Below are 19,123 nucleotides of genomic sequence, written 5' to 3'. Positions count from 1 at the left end.
CTTCCTCTTGTGAGTCGCTTTGGATAAAAGCGTCTGCCAAGTAAAGTAATGTAAAGTAAAGGGACGGTATTAAACAGTCCAACAAGTTGCATTAGAGAAAGGATGTGACCAGTGGAAAATGCAGAGAACATTTTAACAAGTCAATAAAAATACTGTCACCTGTCCCTTTACTTTATAATGGCAGATGTCGACTTTACTGATGGCTTTCGATGGCAGGATATGGCATTCCATATCAGTGTCACGTCTTGGGGGTCGAAAGAGAAATGAGGCGCAGAGGTGGGACTTCATATAAATAAAGGATTTATTAACAGCAAAGAAAACAGGCGCAATGGGTAGAAAATGACAAAAGAAACGAATGCTGACTTGTCAGGAGCTAAAACAAACACAGGGTAAGTACAGGTGCTGGTCATATTTAAAAGATGGACTTATTTCACTTCTTGAGAGGAATTAGTGAAATAAATCTACTAATTATATGACCAGCACCTGTAAAGGTCCACATTAATGCAGCAGCCCTGTCCTGCTGGCATCTTCTTCCTTTTACAGGGCCCTTATCACGGACGCCTACAGAGCGTCAGCACAGCAGCGCTCAGCCATGACAGTCAGGACCGGCGATTCGTCACATTCAACTAACAACAATTTGATTCAACCTTCATGACGAGAAGCCAGTGCATCTACAGCATGAACTGCTGTGACACTCATTGAGATAAACATGCACAAAATGTGACAACAATTCAGTTTCGTTTCAACCTCACTTCATAAAATTCCTCCATAAAACAGACAGTTCAATAGTATTTCATTACAATTATGAAATGTCACCCATACAAACAGATTTTTTAATGTGTAAAAGTATATATTTACACTAGTTCACAATATTCAGTACCAACTGGGGATGGTTTAAATTTTTCACTTGTATACAAAATGCATGGCCATCTCTTCCCTACACTGCGATACACAATGCAACACAAATGCACCTTGCGTGAGACCTCAGGCTGCTGTTTGTTCTTCCGTGCTATCAGGCATCTTTGATTTCCAGAAAGGAAGGACACAATGTGCATTGATTTCATCTGAACGGCAACAGAATGTTCACCCTCCCCATATGGTCTTCGTTAAACATACAGCCGTGGTGAGTAAACAGGGTGATATCAAAGGGCACATTTACTAGAGCGGTGTAAACGTGTAGTGAATAAACGGTAAAAACTGCTGTTCTCTAATGGAAGCACCAACGCCTGCATTTATTTTGATGATAAACCGAGGCAGCACAGCAAGCTGGAGCAGTGACAGTACAAAAACGCTCTTTATAAGAGCTCTGTATAAAAATATGTTTTCTTTTCTTTCTGGTCTTTCATATTTGCAGTGCACAGGTTCGGAGTAAACATAAATGTAAAATAATTTGATAAAAAAGCATCAGATGTTCACTGAAAAAGAAATATGTATAAAGCATGAACCAAAAAAAATACAAGGAATGTGTACCAAAAGATGCTCTAAACTGGAAGTGGTTGTAAAAGAGTACAAGTGAAATGTCTAATATTATTGATCACTTATTTGTTCATGACCTAGATCAGTGGTTCCCAACCTTTTTTCCTTGAAGCCCCCTGCCTGTGTCCCAAGACATGCCAGGACCCTGCAACCTCAATTCCTTCCCTTATATACACATTCAAAGTAAACAGCAGTTGTCAGTCATATATGTCACTCTATATATAGTCTGGAGAGCTGTAATCGCCCCTGAAAGTTCGACCCTGCCCGAGCCCAACAGAACTGTGTTGCATTTAAATAAATGATAGTCAGTGTTTTTACTGCACAATTACCATACCATGTGAGCTCTTGCAATGTTTAAATGACCTTGTTGAGCTGACCAGAGCCCAACTAGAATGATAGAACTTAAGTAGGAACCCAACCCGTATTTGCAGCTCTACTCTACATAGAATACCGGATTATACAGAGTTTTGATTCTAATTTTGGGTGCGTTATTGCTTTTAATTTAATGTTTACAACTATAATTTTGGTAACCTCAGTGCAGATACAATTATTACCCCCAGGTTGGGAACAACTGACCTAAGGAATTCATCCACAGTAAACGCTCACATCACTTTATCATGAAGGTGGTAACTATGTCTAATTTAGTAACAAGGCTCATCTGTAATTACTAATATTTTATTTAATTCCAAAAACATTGCTGTATAAATCAGCTGTATTATCTTATCTTAGACTGCAGTTAATTAGCCACTAAAGACAGTTTTTGTGTTTTGGTTAAATGTGCAGAGAACATGTGAGAAATGTGATAGAGAAAACAAAGAAATGTGCAGTTCAGCCACACCCGGTTACAAATAATGGAATAATTTACATTCATGTTTCACTAACAAACACTACTTAAGCTGATCTGCTCAGCTCTGACCCAAGGGACAAATAAAGCTGACAAATAAAGCCCTGTTATGCAACTGATCAAGACTTGACTATCCCCAACCTGTTTACTAAGGACAGTTGACCAAAGTGGTGGACACAGTTCCCTCTTGGTTCTTCTCGGGGTCTGACTGAAGGGGGTTCAGATCCACTGTAGGTCTGACAGCCATTTTCAGCCTCTGAAAAGCAGTAAAGAGAAAGGAACATGGAAGTTCTGTCAGTTCATCTGTCAGTTTGTGGGACAACTAGGACAGTGCCAATGGACAATTGGTTTATTATGTGAAATGCTTCACTTTTTATAAATAATAGTTTTGAGTTATGAATTCCATCAGAGATTTCCTGAACTGGGGTGCTGAAAATGTGATTTTCAATATTCCATGACTGGTAAGATTGAATGTTTAAAAAATTTAACTTTTTCATTCAGAGCATAACAACACAACCATGACCATGTGTGGTGTTCTGTGCAATGTACCTGAACCAAGGAGCCCTTGTGCTTGTAGAGCTCGTGGAAAGCCCCTATAGGGATCCACACAATGGAAACCAGGGAGATGAACCAGCCCAGCACCTCTGCCCAAACTGGGTATGTGTAGGTTTTCCCATAGCGAGCCGGGGTGTACTGGAAAATGCTGGATATCAAGATTCCCTGCCAAAATCCAATAAATCAGCCTGACAGTCACCGTTAGACAATGAATGAAGATGTAAGGTTTTATCAACTTAATTAGCTAACGTCACAGAGAGCTGATACTGGAGAGGGTACTGTGGAAAGCTATTTATTCCTCACCAGAACCAGTAGAGGTGACATAAACTGCCAGCAGAGCCGAAAGTATATGTTGGGAACTTTACCCATCATAGTCTTCACCATCAAGGAAAGGCGTCGTACTCCTGTGAAAAGCAAGAAAACAAGATTAATTATGCGCAGTTAGACAAAAGCCAAGCAGTCCACAAAACTGCTCTGAACTGATCCATTCTTATATACTTCTCATATCCAACATACACCCTTTGGTCATACACCATGGACACATATGGAAACAATAAAAAGTGTGTGTGTGTGTGTGTGTGCGTCTGTGCGCGCATGTGTAGACCAATCTTATCTATGCTCTTAGAATGTTCAGCTAATTAAAAATAAGATGCATCTTAAGATTTACCTTCGCTCCCAAGATGTGTGCCTCACTCAAGGGCATGCATTGCCTCATCTGTGTGTGTGAGTGTGTGTGTGTGTGTTTAGATGCTCCAAGGTGTATAAAACTGAGCAATTCATACCATATAGAGTGCTCATCATATATGTCATGATGGCTGGACATGGCGAGGAAGGAGGATGCATACGTACAACGTCACGAAACGGGTTTAATACACGGTAGACAGGACAAGGAAAGAAATCACCAAACAATGACCCGAACAGACACAAACAGGGCAGCTTTATACACTCATACACAGGCGAACACAATCAGGGAACATTACACAGGACCAACATGAAACTCCGGTCTGGATCATGACAGTGTCCCCCAAATATCTAATAACATACAGTCCCTGACAAAAGTCTTGTCGCATATCTATTTTGTAGAAACACCTGCATCTTGATCTTCTTCCCCTTGAGGAACTTTGATGTGGAGATGGAAGTATGTGATGGAGCACCATCCTGCTGCAGAATTTGGCCTCTTTTATGGTTGGGAATATAAAAGGTAGCTAAGATTTCTTGTATTTTAGATTATTGATGTTAACTTCCACCCTGCAGATCTCTCACAAACCCCCAAAGTGGATGAAACCCCAGACCACGATTCTGCCACAGAACTTCACTATTTTCTGGGTAAATCTCGGATCCATGCGGGCTTCAGTAGGTCTCCTGCAATATTTGCGACGAGTGTGTTGTAATTCAACAGAAGATTCATCTGCAAAGTCCACCTTCTGCCACTTTTCCAACGACCATCCTTTTAACAGGCTGTCTTTTGTTAGCTTTTGTCTTTTGTTTAGTGCTGGCTTCTGGGCACTGATTCGACCATAGAGGCCATTTCGAGACAGAATCCGACAAACTGTTCTGGTTGACACAGGGACTTGGGCTGGTCTTGGATATTCGAGCCAACAAACGGTCCTCTCAAGCAGTTGTCTTGACCTGTCTTGACCAGGTCTGCCTGTCCTGGGCTTGTCAGAAACATCTCCAGTCTCTTCAAATCTTTTTTTTATCATCTGTACTTGACACTGAGACACATTGAAGGTATCTGCCACATCAGCAGTGGATCTGGTCTTCAGTCTCAGGGTGAATCTTTGGCATGTTAGTTGCAGTTGATGTGAAGGTCTAGTGTACTGGGGTTCTTTTTGTACACACCTGAGACCTAATTGATCCATTATTAGTCACAGGTGATGCTCATATGACAAGGCGACAACACTTATGTCATTGCAAAAATTTACTCAATGGGCTTTACCAAGCTTTGAATATTAGAATACTTTTTGACAGTTTCATTTTGCACTGAAACATTATCACAAAAGCTGTTGGGAATAAAATAGGGCCGCAACTAACGATTATTTTAATAATCGATTAATCTTTTTTTATTAATCGTAGAATCGGATAAAAAAAAAATACAAATCAGAAAATTGAACAGGATTTGTTTGAATGTCAGAACCTGTTCTCTACACTACACTGCAGATGCACACACTAGCAGACGCACACACTCTCACACTGACACACACACACACAGCAAAAATGCTTTTCTAACTTAGTAGTTTTGTCCTGTTTTCAGTCCAAATATCTAAAAAATCTTAAACCAAGATACATTTACTAGACACATGAAATAGCATAAGAAATTGTCTTGTTTTCTGAAAAAACATCTAAAAATTAAGTGATTGTTTGCTTAAAACAAGCAAAATTATCTGCCAATGGGGTAAGAAAACTAATCTTAATGAGATATCATCTCAAACAGAGATGATAAGCATCACTTAATTATCTCATGCCATTTTTCTTGTCTAGTCATCTTGATTTAAGATTTTTTAGATATTTGTACAGGAAACGAGACAAAATTACTAGGTAAGAAAATCTTTTTTTGCAGTGTAGCTATACATACAACAGATTGAAAAATGAATGGTCCAAAAAAGGCTAGTGAATAAAAACATTTCTTTAGTCTTTTAATGCAAAGTAACTATAGCACCCCTGCTTTACTACTGTTATTAACGAGCTAACGCTAACTTGGCATGCTGGATGACGGGTAAACATTTACATTTAAATTTACAGCATTTATCAGACGCCCTTATCCAGAGCGACAATCAGTACTTACAGGGACAGTCCCCCTGGAGCAACTTAGGGTTAAGTTTCTTGCTCAAGGACACAATGGTAGTAGGTTGGATTTGATCTGGTTCATAGGCGAGTGTGTTACCCACTAGGCTACTACCACCCTCCGTTGTCCACGCGGAGACACAGAGAACAGTCCGAACGCTGTTTCATCCCCCCTCCACACCTGTAGGTGGCGCTGTAAGTCCCCGTCGAGTTCTCCTCCGCGGCGAGTTAAACACCAGCACCAGGGACATTACGTTCCTCACTTCACAGCGGAACTAAAGTAGGATTCTGTAGTGACTTATCCTGCTGCTGAACTCCCTTCCTCCTCATCAAACACGCGTTTCAGGTGCTGGATCATTGCCGTGGTGCTCCCGTGCTGTGCCATGTCGCTTTTGCATATTTTCACGCAGATTTCTCTGCCTCCGCCATATATCTGTCCTCTACCTCCGCTCGTTTTTTTTTTATTTTTTTAAACTCTGCTAGCATCTGTGCGCAAGAGAGACCGAGTGTGTTCACTCCGCTCCGCGCTCAAATAAAGTTTTTTTTTTAATAATCATACGTCTCCGCGTCGCGCGACACAACAAATCGATTAGGAAATTTGTTGCCAAAAAAAAATCTTGATTAGAAATATATTTCAGCAGCACTTGAGGTCAATTTGTACACAAGCGACATGACTTTTGTCAGAGACTGTATATTTGTGCTCCTTTGGTTAAATATGGAACAGTAACCCAAAAGAAGTGTCTGTGCTCAGTGAAGCTAATGAACAAGCCCCCATCATGATGTGTTTTCTGGCAAATGCCCATAAATAATCTCAAGCTACCCAACGGTTATCTTTTATAATTAGCAATGGTCATAAGCTACCTCAAACAGTCAAACAGTTAGGCATTCTTCACCCAGCTTCACCTGTCAAGTGCAAAATTGGAGATTGTGGCATAGGTTCCGCCTCCACAGAGTCTCCTGTTATCCACTAGACTAGGCATGTGTGTTGGGTTGCTGAACACGCTCGAAGTTCAATGTGCTCCAAGTTCATGGAGTTCATCATATAACTGTGTGAAATGTCAGGGTATGCAAAGGCTCACAAATATACAATAAAAGCTTTTGATTTTTAGGAGAGGAAACAGAACAGAAATGGAACAGAACAGAACTTTTGACACTAAAGAACAGACTAAAATTTTTAATTTTATAAACGTCAGTGACTATCATTAAAATTTTGTATTTGCACTAGATTCTCTTTCCATGGTTTGTATGGTCCAGATCTGAGTCAATTTCCTGTCTCTGTCATAAATTAAAGCATATAAAGCAAATATGCCCCATGTATGTGAGAATAAAAGTGATTTTAATTAGTGGGGAATGAGTGGAACATAAACTTACCAAATAACCAGCATACAGCAAGAACCTCGAAGAAGGCGAGGAACATTAGTGACACCACTGCTGTATAGTGGTCCATGAGCTGGAACACATAAATGCCTCCCTGGAGAAAAAAACACAGAAAGAGCAATCTGACAAAAGATCATAATGGGGAAAAAAAAGTGATCATAAGGAAATGTGTCCTCTGCATTAAACCCACAACCCTTAGTGGGCAGCCATGAAAGGGGCCTGAGGAGCAGTGTGTGGGGACAGTACCTCAGTGGCACCTTGGCATTTTGGGATTTGAACTCACACCCTTCTGGTTATGAGTCCTTCCTTACCCATTTGAGGTGTCCAGATTGAAGCTTATAGAGGTTTAGACAAGAAATACCAAAAAAAAACAAAATTCAAAATGTAACTATTAATTCTAAATTTAAAAATACATCCCACACCCTCAGTAACAGACTAATACGGACTGGAGCTTTGATTACAACAAGTTGCAGATTGAAAGTTGAGCCAGAGTACAAAGTTGAAAATTACACATATTTATCAGTAAGATATAACTGAATGCAGCCACTTGGGACGCATGTGACTGTTTGTTGGTGTCGGTCCCAAGCATGGGTAAATGGGGAGGGTTGCATCAAGAAAGGCTTCCGGTGTAAAACTTTTGCAAAGTCTTTGTGTGGACAACCAGATTGGTTCGTCCACTGTGGCGACCCCTAACGGGATAAGCTGAAAATAGACAACATCAGTAGGATATAACTGAATTTACTGAAATTTCTGGTGCAGGAACCTTACCTCCAGGGTTCTATTTGTCCATATTTATGTCCCGCTAAATGCAGCATGAATTTATTAATAACAACCTAATTTAATCAGACATGGCTTGGAACAAACATATTCCCCTAAGATATACTAGTTTGTGAGTCCTTCACTAATTATAAAATTAGCATATTTAATAAGCATTTTTTTTACAATACATTCAAATTTAAAAAGTCTGAAATGAGAAGTGGTGGCTCACTCTTGTAATGTGAGGAATGCCAAGGAGCAAGCCCACAGCACACACAGCGAGGACCAGGAGCTCTTTCCTCCTCAGGAATCGAAATGGCTTTGAGCTGAACCCATCCATAAAGCATGTGATTGCCACCTCCACCATGGCAAACTGCCGGGACAAAAGCAATCAAATAAGGACTCAATATTTGTGTGTACAAAATAAAAATATTTTATACATATGTGTGTGTGTCCCAAACCTGACTGTCTAGTCCAAGGCATAACAGCATGATGAAAAACAATGAAGCCCACACCTGGGGCACTGGCAAGGTGGAAAAAATCTCAGGGTACACAACAAACACAAGACCTGGGCCTATGCATACACACACGGAGGAATAAGGTTTAAGACACTGACTGTCATCCAATCCCATCTCAAAACAGGTAGTTTCTAATAAGTCAAGTGGACGTAAGTGGTGTACAGTGGTGTGAATAAGTGTTTGCCCCTTCTCTGATTCCTTTTTCCATGTTAGTGACATTTAATGCGTCAAATCATCAAACTCAAATATTAGTCAGATCATCATAATTGAAATATCAGTCAAAGACAATGCAAGTAAACACAAGTGAATGATTTTATTTTTAAGGAATAAAAAAAATCCACATCCACATCTTCATGGCCCTGGGTTATTAAACCTAATAACTGGTTGGGCCACCTTTATTAGCAACAACTGCAATCAAGCATTTGCGATAACTTCTACAGCGCTGTTGTGGAATTCTGGCCCACTCATCTTTGCAGAATTGTTGTAGTCCAGCCACATTGGAGGGTTTTCAGGCATTAACTGGTCAACAGGATTTATGTCAGGACGTTGGGCCACTTCAAAAACTTCATTTTTCTTTGGTTCATTGTCCTGCTGCAGAACCCAAGTTCATTTCAACTTGAGGTCACAAACAGATGGCCAGAAATTCTCCTTCAAGATTTTTTGGTAGACAGCAGAATTCATGGTTCCATTTATCACAGCAAGTCTTCCAGGTCCTGAAGCTACAAAACAGCCCCAGAGCATCACACTTCCACCACCACCACCACATTTTACGGTTGGTGTGATGATCTTTTTCTGAAACGTGGTGATACTTTTACGACAAGTGTAATGGAACATACACCTTAAAAAAAGTTTAACCTTTGTCTCATCAGTCCACAGAGCATTTTCCCAATTGATTTGGGCATCATCATGATGTTTTGTGGCAAAATTGCTTAGTTGTGGTTTTCGTCTTGACACTCTGCCATACAGGCCATTTTTGCCCTGTCTCTTTCTTACGGTGAAATCATGAACACTGATCTTAACTGAGGCAAGTGAGGCTGTTACTGTGTGGTCTTTTGACTCTTGGATTCACCACTGATTCATATTTTTGCCATTTTTGTATAATGGGTCTCACTGTGGTTCACAAAGCTTTAGAAATTGCTTTAGAGACTGAGACTTTTCCAGACTGATATCGACATCACTTTGTCAGCCAGGTCTTATTTAAGAGATTTCTTGTTTAAAAACAGGTGTACTCAGGACTGGGTTTGGCTAGAGAACTCAGGTCTAATGAACCACTGTTATGTTGTAACGGGGTGGGCAAGCACTTTGTCATACAGTGCCATTTTTTTTTCATCCTTAATAATAAAATCCTCCATATTTTAGATTATCTGAAACATTAAAATGTGACCAACATGGAAAGGGGGCAAAAACCTTTTCACACCACTGTATATTTAATCCAGAAAGACAATACAAGGGCAATAAGTACCTTGTGAAAGACACCATAATGGACAAAGTTATCATTATAAAATGTAAAAAGAAGTCTAATTACCATCAGTTGCTATGTTGTCCACAGAGAGGTTATGAATGTGTGCCATGTACCCAATGGCAGAGAATATCACAAATCCAGCTAAGATACTGGTGGCAGAGTTTGTCAAGGCAACAATGAAAGTGTCTCTAATAGAAAATAACAGACACACAAAAAAGAAAAAAAATTCAATCAAAGGCAATCTAACAAATGTATTGAAAATCAATGTCCATTTCTCCATTTCTTGTTTTTCCACTACTTAAGCATAAATGGTTCACTGGCTAGAGTTGATGCTGATGAATGAATGCTGGACATGGCATGGTTGTTTAAATTATATAGAATTTGTAATGCAATTTTAATTTCTTGCATGCAGGGACACCGTAACCATGTTTAAAGACCAAGAGGACACTGATATTTTGGACACACATCACACTTTTCCCCAGATAACCCATCAAATCTTTGCACATGAGCTTCTAAAAGATAACTCGTATTTAGAAGGATGCAAAAAGCAAGTGCCTATGTGTCAGAATGTCAAACATGTATAATTTAAACCAATTAAACCCAGTTTACCCTGATAAAAATATTTTACATTAACTACTCCATGCCTTTTCACTCAATACTTTTTCAATATAAAAAAAACAGCAGCATTATAATATACAATAACTACAGATATAGACTACTAACAATAAGTTAGGGATATTGTGAGAGACTTAGACATATCTGGGATAGGGAGGTAATTGTATTGGGGTGATAGACATGGGGCCAATACCAAGAGACAACCTTCCTTAATGTGCCATCAATTTCAACATTTTGTGGGTATAAAAAGCTGTTTTTGTCAGAAAGTCATTCCAAGTTCAACATTGAAACAGCCATGAACACACGTCACTTAACGGACGAGCAGCGTCTCCTGGTCATGGCACCATGTTGGTGGCAGGCAGTCAGATGTTGCTCGTGAACTTGGTGTGTCAAAGTGTCATCCACAGACTTGCATCAAGACACAGAACTACTGGCAGAGTTCATGACAGACCCAGGAGTGGAACCCCACGAGTGACAGACCGCAACGATGAGCAGTACATAAGGACCGATGTGCTCAGACGTCGTTATGCAACTGCCACACAGCTGCAGACCCGTTTACGAGATGCGAGGGGTACTAGGGTTTCCAGACAAACCATTCGCAACCGACTGCCCGATGACTGACGCCAGTGACACAACTGACACCAAGACATTTGCAGTGGTGTCTTGGTGCACAATGCAGCAGTGGTTTACCATTGGGTGTCAGGTCACCTTGCACAGAAATCATGGTCGTCAGCATTGCTGGAGAAAGCAAGGTGAGTGATACGCTGAGGTCAACATGGTCCCCAGGGTTTGCTTTGGTGGAGGAGGTGCAACAGTCTGGTTAGGCATCACCAGTCAGCGCAAAACAGATTTGGTTATTGTACATGGCTCAGTCACTGCACGTTCTTACCTCAGAGACATCATAGAACCCATTATCACCCCCCAATTCCACCAGCACACCCCCAACTTTCTGTTCATGGATGGATGATAATGCTTCACAACATCATGGAAGAATTGTCACAGCTTGACTTCAGGAAGTTGGAGTGCCTCATATGGTATGATCATCAATGTCCCCTGACCTAAACCCCACAGAGCATGTCTGGGACCAGTTGAAGCAGAGACTGAATGATCGTACCCCACCCCCACATGACCTGGCAGAACTGCGCGTAGCACTTGTGGAAGAGTTGCCTCAGAACAACATCATGAGGCTGGTGAGGAGCATGAGACGTCACTGTCAAGCTGTCATTGCGGCAAATGGTGGAAACAGCCGCTACTGACATTGTCAATTTTTGTTATTTGGGGCTATCCCGGTTATTGTCTAAATTTTTGGGGTAATAACTATTAAACTAATGAAAATAGTGTTTCTTCTCATACATTGTTAGTAATATCAAAGGGAACTTTTAGTTATTTCATTAAAATTCAGAGCAAATAGCAAAAGCACTCATGTAAATAACAATACCCCTAACTTATTGTGAGTAGTGTATATGCAGATATATACTGTAATAGAATCAAAGCTCATTCATTAAGCTGCCCTTTTCACATAAATATGTACTCTCTTACCTTAGAATATTGTTGTTTATTTTGTTGTAACTTGCCATTGAAATCATGCTGCCAAATCCAATGCCAATTGAATTGAATATCTGGGCAGCAGCATTGACCCACACCTTCAACAATATGGCAGTGAGATGAGAACAGAGGAGTCTAAATAATAGACGATTTAATAAGAGCAATCTATCACTACCTGGACTTCCAGCAGCTTGCTCCACACAGGCTTCAAGAAAAACATGATTCCATCATGGGCTCCAGGAAGTTGCACATTGTTTATTAGAAAAGCAATCAGAATGAAGTATGGAAATGTGGCTGTAAAATATACAACCTGGGAATAAAATCAGGCTTTGCGTCAGATTGAAGAACCAAAAACAAAGACAATTCACAAAGAAAAGGTGTCTTCTGAGACACCGGGGAAATGTGCCAGAGCAAATACTGATGTCTTGGTTACTGCACTTGGTTACAATGGGTAAAAAATGCTGTTTGTCCTTCTCCTAGTTCTACAAAAGGTTTAGCTACTTATTACATCATTCATTTTCATTAGCATAAACAACAAAAGGTGCATTTACTGGGATCAACGTTAAAAAAACAGTATGTTGTGTATGTTGTCACGTTACCTTTCCTGTAGATTTAACTCCTTTGAATATGCAGAGGTAAACAATAGCCCAGGCCAGAACCAACAAGCCAAACAGCTCCCAACGAATCCCTCCCGCCTCTTCAATGCCTTTAGTCATGTCCAGCAGCTTGTAGCTGGGAGACAGGAGACATGTCTTTAATGCTTAACCTTCAGTGGTGAGGCTATTGTGAGAAATGAAAATGTATGTATAATATTTTGCGTAAAAATATTTTGCATATAATAATCAGTGATAATAAAAATGGTAATACAATCATCCTTTTTCTTAATTTTACGTTTTTTAAATATTTTATTTTCTAAAACAAGCCGCATAATGGTGTAGCAGTTATTGACGTGGCCTTACACCTCCAAGGTTGAATCACGGCTCAGACCTTGTGTTTGCATGCTGCCCCCGCATTTCCTCTGGATTCTCCGGTTTCCTCCCGCCATACAAAGGCATGCACACTAGGTAAATTTGTCACTCTGAGTGTGTGTGAGTGTGTGACTGAATGGTGTGTGTGTGTGTGTGCCCTGTGATGTACAGGACTATTATGGAAAGTGAGTGAATCTGATTCTTTTTCTTGCTATTTAACTTGGTCCAAATATATATCCATTTTTAGCCAACCTATCCAGAGTTTCAAGGGCATCACACAGAACAACCTGGACCACTAACCGAGGTGTTAACACATAACAGGATCAATATAGTATCACCAAATCTGCATGGTTTGGGTTGGCAATCAAAAACACCCAAATGAAACCCACATAAACATGACGTCACCATACTGCCCATCACTATTAGTAGTGGCGAAAATAGTAAAAAAGGTACTCCGATACTTACTCAAAGAACTGCTGACTAGCAGACTGCAGGTGGGTGGCATTGCCTGGAAAGCCAGTGGAACAATTCCCCACAGCGTTCCATGTATTATTGCAGGACTGCCACGGCAATGGACTCCCAAAAGAGTTAAGGAGGTAATAAAGGGCCCACGTCATGAGAACGTTGTAGTAGGTGCAGAGTATGAAAGAGATGACCACAGTAGCGACCCCCACACCTGAGCCAGGTAGGACAGAAAAAAGGCAAGTCAAAGTTTTTGCAGTAGTGGTCAAAGCCAATATAAAACTATTGGTTGATACCAACAATGCAGTCAACATAGTGCATCTGTAGTTTCAGAGTGGTTCAAGAATTTTAAAAGTAATAAAATGTGTTATATCCTAGAGCTTATCATAGAGGGAATGCACCCTTAGACAATGATTGCACCGGAATTTTCTAGGCTATGTGGCTCAGGAGACAGCTCAGCAAAATATAGTAATAATAAAAAAGATTATTCTGTTGTATAACCATGTTTTTGCTGCGCTAGAGTAATTTTACACAAGCTTTCCTGATAAGGCCATTTTGAAAAAAGAAAAGGATGTAGACAGATCAGGAATGCTTGCTTTGCCCGCTCATACGGGCCTCTGAACCTTTAGTACCACCCCTGGGAAAGCTATTTTGTGATTGCAGCCCCAACATTGACTCTGTGGATCTGCGGTTTAGTTCTTTGTGTTTATCTGCCCATTTCACCCTACTGCTCTAACCTGCTCACACGTCCCACTGGTTCAGTAAAGCTGGCTGGATCTGGCCTTACAGAAGGTGTTTTTGTTGCATCCCAGCGCCCTTGCACCCTTGAGGTCAACCTACTGAACCTCAAACAACACACACACTAGGACACACAACCCTGTGACTGTTGAATGTTCAGGACCACATATAACCACTTTATCTGTTTAATCATATACAAAAGTACATCGTACCTATAGGCTTCTGTAGTCCTGTACCACTTTAATAATTAATAACAGCAACACACTGGCACTCTGTACTGATAAAGTCACTCTACCTCATGAGTTCACAACATATCTCTATTACATTTCTATTACAGCAGCATTTACACATTGTTACTCTGCACCTTTGTGACTTGTTGCACTGATGTTTAGCGCTGTCTGTATTGTTATTCTGTTATTCTTGCACTGCCTTTGTCCCATGTTAGTACTTTGTGTTGCCGGTTTGTCGATGTCGCACAAGTGCACTTTATGTCAGTTAAATGTTACATGTAGCACCAGGTTCCGCAGAAACAATGTCACGTTTCACTATGTACTGTCTAACATTTATCTAGCTGAAATGACAATAAAGCTCAACTTGAACTTGAAAGGTTCCATTTGCTACGTGACAAAAATTACATTTGTCAACTAGCCTAATAAATATGGCAGTATGAAACAATAAGGCAAATGTCAATCTTAGACCAGGGCCAATCCCAAAAACCGAAGCGACAGTCAACATGTGACAGAAAGAATATGTTTAAAGAACTACCTGCTCCAGGACCTCTGTTATGAAAGACCCATTACCAGCTGATATGTTCGATATAGCAAGAGTAGGACCCATAAGTTTTGACCGGGTAGACTATCTCTGTCTCAGAGGAAATAAAAACTAAGGAGAAAAGTTTTTAGTTAGAACAGTGCAACTGTTTTACACGCAAAGAAAAGGTGAATGAGCATTGTTGGCTGGCGTCTTGCTGTCACTTTTCATTACATGTCCCATTGTAACCAGGCCTTGGTGCAGGAACAGCATGTTTTTCTTTCTTATCCATAATATGCCACTTTTCGATACATTTCATAATGCTGCCTTACAAAGGTTGCATTAATAAAACTAAAAAATAATAGTAAAATTAAAACATTTAAACTAAAAAATACTGAACGGTAAAGGGTGCCCATAATCATTAATTGTCAGTATTGTTGTGAATATGCACAACTGCATCTTTCATCAGACAAGGCAAATTAAACTGTTCCTGGATCTGCTGCATCTCTGATACACTCTTTACTGAAATCCATTATTTTAATCTTTTACCAACTCTGGTGAAAGATGCAGCTGCAAATTTGGCGAGTGGGAAATAAATGCAAGACATCAGCCATCAACAGATTGTTCGAATGTAATCCACAGGAAGGCAGACCATTGTTCAACAAATGCGACAATACTTCAACCCACTGAATTCATTGTGTCATACAGACATATTCTCTAGTGTGTATAAAAATAAGGCGCGGGGGGGGGGAACACAGCATACTTTCAACAGCAGGCAAACACTTGTGCAACTTGTGCAACATTATAGCTGCAACCAATTTCTTGCACAAGCCTACTGGTCTTAAGTTATGGAATCCATTTTATGGCATGAAGATCAGCTGGTAGAATAAAACTTGTTTTTTGATGCCCCAACAGACTGACTTACCCTTTAAAAGAGGGCAGACTCTGGCTAGAGCATGAACCGGCCCTAGCCGTGAGTACTGGCCAATCACAAACTCCATGAAAAGCAGGGGAATTCCACAAAGAAATAACATGACTATGTATGGGATTAAGAAGGCACCTAAGGGATGGAGAAAGAAAGGGTTAGAACACGTACACATAAAAACTACTAAATAAATAAATAAACTATAATCGAATGGCTAATTACATATTTTCGGTTTTCTTACAACCATTCTTAAATAGAACGCTCTTCTTTATAATTAACAAAAATGTTAATGCTTTGGTCAACTGGTTAAATTGTGTCTGGTGCCACGACTAAATATCTAGAGTCCATAATATATTTATGAGCCTCAGTAGCTTTCTGGTAATACAGGTGTCCTTTTTGCTGTGTCATTCGGCTGTAAGCAGCACTCTGTTTCAAGGTAAAGGAGAGACCAAGCCAAACACACCCGGTCACGATAAATTCATTCCTGGGCAAAAACTAAACCACTTTGCTTTTATTCGTCATTCATTTCAGATTTAAGAAATAAGAAATTAGCAAAATAAAATGTCTACAACCGTCATATCATATAACGACAGGTATCATCTTTCAACGCCTAGGTGACCAGTATTGTTACAAACACAAACCACATAATAATAGCACACAATATTTCCATTTTAGAAATCTGCATTACATGGTCAAACCTTCTTCTCCTCCCTATAAGACATAGTTTCAATAAATCCATAGGTCCGTGTCTCCAGAAGGACAACTGTCGCGTTATATATTATCGTCGCTTGTATGATTGGTTGTTAATGCTCTGTCATAGTTTTTAAACTGTTTTCTCTATTCTGGCATGCAGGATTAGTGTCCCTGCGACTTTTCTCTGCATAACCTCTGTTGTACGTTATAATGCTGTATTTGCAGCACTTGAAACCTACACACGTAGGTTCAAAGGTTTGTTCAACTTTATTTAATGACTTTATTTAAAGTCAACTGGATTTGCTGGGCGAGTGACAGGGGAAGAGAGAGAAGTGACCAAATCGTGTACTTCATCCCTACAGGTCGGTGGATGCCAGTAACTGGCAGTCAGGATGAAGATGTCTGAGGTGAATGAGTGTTTGTGTCTTATTCGGTGTCATATCAATTCCATTATTATGTTGCCGTGAGTAAGTAACCCCAGCCATACTATATTAGCTTGTTATTACGCCTGGTCGCAAATGCCACAATCACGCATGCACATGGCACGGTATGGGGCCCAGGAGTGAATGCACGTATCTCGTGGTGTAATAACGCATTTTACTCACCTCCTCCGCTCCTGTAGCAGAGATACGGGAACCTCCACACGTTCCCCAGGCCGACTGCGTAGCCCACGGACGCCAGGACGAACTCGAGTCGCCGGCCCCACGTGGCTCTGCCCTCCGCGGCGGCGGCGGCGGCGGCGGCGGCGGGCTGCGCGGCGTCCACCGGCGCCAGCTCCGTCTCGTCTCGCCGCAGCTTCGCGGACTCCCTCTCCTCCGCGCCCACTCCCATCGTTCCAGAGGTTCAGACACCCCGACCGCATGGAGGTGACGTGCCGCCCATCGTGCACCGTGGCTCGTGCGCGCGCCCGCGCGCCCGTTACCTGCGCGCTCCCGCGAAGATGCTTCCCCTGCTCTCGTCCCGCGCACTGTCGCGCAGTTACGCGAGTTACGTGACGCTCGCCGCGTGTCCCGTGTGACAGAGTCGGCGTGGCGTCACTTTAAAGGGGCGCGAGTCATGTCATGTGGGGCTCAGCCGTTTCATAACGTTGTGTGTCATTAACAGTCAAGGACAAGCAATACACACACTACAAAACCGGCGTGGATGGATACGTGTGCGACGTGTGCGCAGTAATAACCGGCGTTTCTGTTATCACTTCGTCCACAGCCGCCTACTCACCGTGACGCTGCAACAAGCGGCGGTCCGCCGGAGGGGTCTCCCGAGACGGCGGCTTCCCGCAGGGGCACACCTGCTCCCGCCGAGCAGAACCACGAACAATAATCATATTCAGCTCTTTAAAAAGCGCTTAATACTCAACACACCGAGCAGAACCACGAACAATAATCATATTCAGCTCTTTAAAAAGCGCTTAATACTCAACAGAACCACGAACAATAATCATATTCAGCTCTTTAAAAAGCGCTTAATACTCAACAGAACCACGAACAATAATCATATTCAGCTCTTTAAAAAGCGCTTAATACTCAACACACCGAGCAGAACCACGATAAATAATCATATTCAGCTCTTTAAAAAGCGCTTAATACTCAACACACCGAGCAGAACCACGAGCAATAATCATATTCAGCTCTTTAAAAAGCGCTTAATACTCAACACACCGAGCAGAACCACGAACAATAATCATATTCAGCTCTTTAAAAAGCGCTTAATACTCAACACACCGAGCAGAACCACGAGCAATAATCATATTCAGCTCTTTAAAAAGCGCTTAATACTCAACACACCGAGCAGAACCACGAGCAATAATCATATTCAGCTCTTTAAAAAGCGCTTAATACTCAACACACCGAGCAGAACCACGATAAATTATCATATTCAGCTCTTTAAAAAGCGCTTAATACTCAACACACCGACCAGAACCACGAGCAATAATCATATTCAGCTCTTTAAAAAGCGCTTAATACTCAACACACCGAGCAGAACCACGATAAATAATCATATTCAGCTCTTTAAAAAGCGCTTAATACTCAACACACCGAGCAGAACCACGAGCAATAATCATATTCAGCTCTTTAAAAAGCGCTTAATACTCAACACACCGAGCAGAACCACGATAAATAATCATATTCAGCTCTTTAAAAAGCGCTTAATACTCAACACGGCGAGCAGAACCACGAACAATAATCATATTCAGCTCTTTAAAAAGCGCTTAATACTCAACACATCGAGCAGAACCACGATAAATAATCATATTCAGCTCTTTAAAAAGCGCGTAATACTCAACTTAATACTGAACACACCGACCAGAACCACGAAAAAGAATCATATTCAAGTCTTTAAAAAGTGCTTAATACTCAACATACAACGCCGGACAGAACCACGAATAATAATCATCTTTACCGCTTTAAAAAGCGCGTAATACTCATCATGCAGCCCTACTAGCGACATACTTCCACCAGCAGAAACAAAAGAGTGATGGGACATTTATTTTTAAAACAGAACACATCATTTAATATCATTTCTATATGAAAACCGATTAACTTTGTAAAGATTAACGAATGAGCCCCAGAAGGTACGTTTTAATACAGTTGACATTTTGACATTAATATATGTGGGAAAGCAGCTGTTATACAGGGGCAGTTATCCCAGCACCCC

At 40.9% G+C, this 19,123-nt stretch overlaps 1 protein-coding gene across 3 annotated transcripts; it reads right to left on the bottom strand.

Moving 5' to 3' along the window:
• Positions 1-283: 283 nt before the first annotated feature.
• Positions 284-18,910, bottom strand: LOC114799233 (sodium- and chloride-dependent GABA transporter ine). Of its 3 annotated transcripts, none has more exons than XM_028995695.1 (13): positions 17,074-18,899; positions 15,776-15,910; positions 13,366-13,576; positions 12,532-12,664; positions 12,108-12,242; positions 11,927-12,030; positions 9,836-9,960; positions 8,254-8,366; positions 8,025-8,165; positions 7,031-7,130; positions 3,241-3,279; positions 2,870-3,040; positions 284-2,576 (listed from the first exon to the last, which is right to left on the bottom strand). In XM_028995695.1, the coding sequence occupies exons 1-13, from the start codon at positions 17,297-17,299 to the stop codon at positions 2,440-2,442; spliced, it is 1,770 nt and encodes a 589-aa protein (XP_028851528.1). In that variant the 5' UTR covers positions 17,300-18,899; the 3' UTR covers positions 284-2,439. The 3 variants fall into 3 exon arrangements, with proteins under 3 accessions (XP_028851528.1, XP_028851527.1, XP_028851529.1); XM_028995694.1 differs by having other exon boundaries at positions 3,179-3,279; positions 17,074-18,898; XM_028995696.1 differs by lacking the exons at positions 284-2,576; positions 2,870-3,040 and adding an exon at positions 3,044-3,063 and having other exon boundaries at positions 17,074-18,910.
• Between the last annotated feature and the right edge of the window lie 213 nt (positions 18,911-19,123).

The sequence above is a fragment of the Denticeps clupeoides genome, chromosome 11, assembly GCF_900700375.1.
Source record: "Denticeps clupeoides chromosome 11, fDenClu1.1, whole genome shotgun sequence".
NCBI lineage: Eukaryota > Metazoa > Chordata > Actinopteri > Clupeiformes > Denticipitidae > Denticeps > Denticeps clupeoides.
Note: the sequence above shows the minus strand (reverse complement) of the source record. Positions and strands in the feature narration are given on the sequence as shown.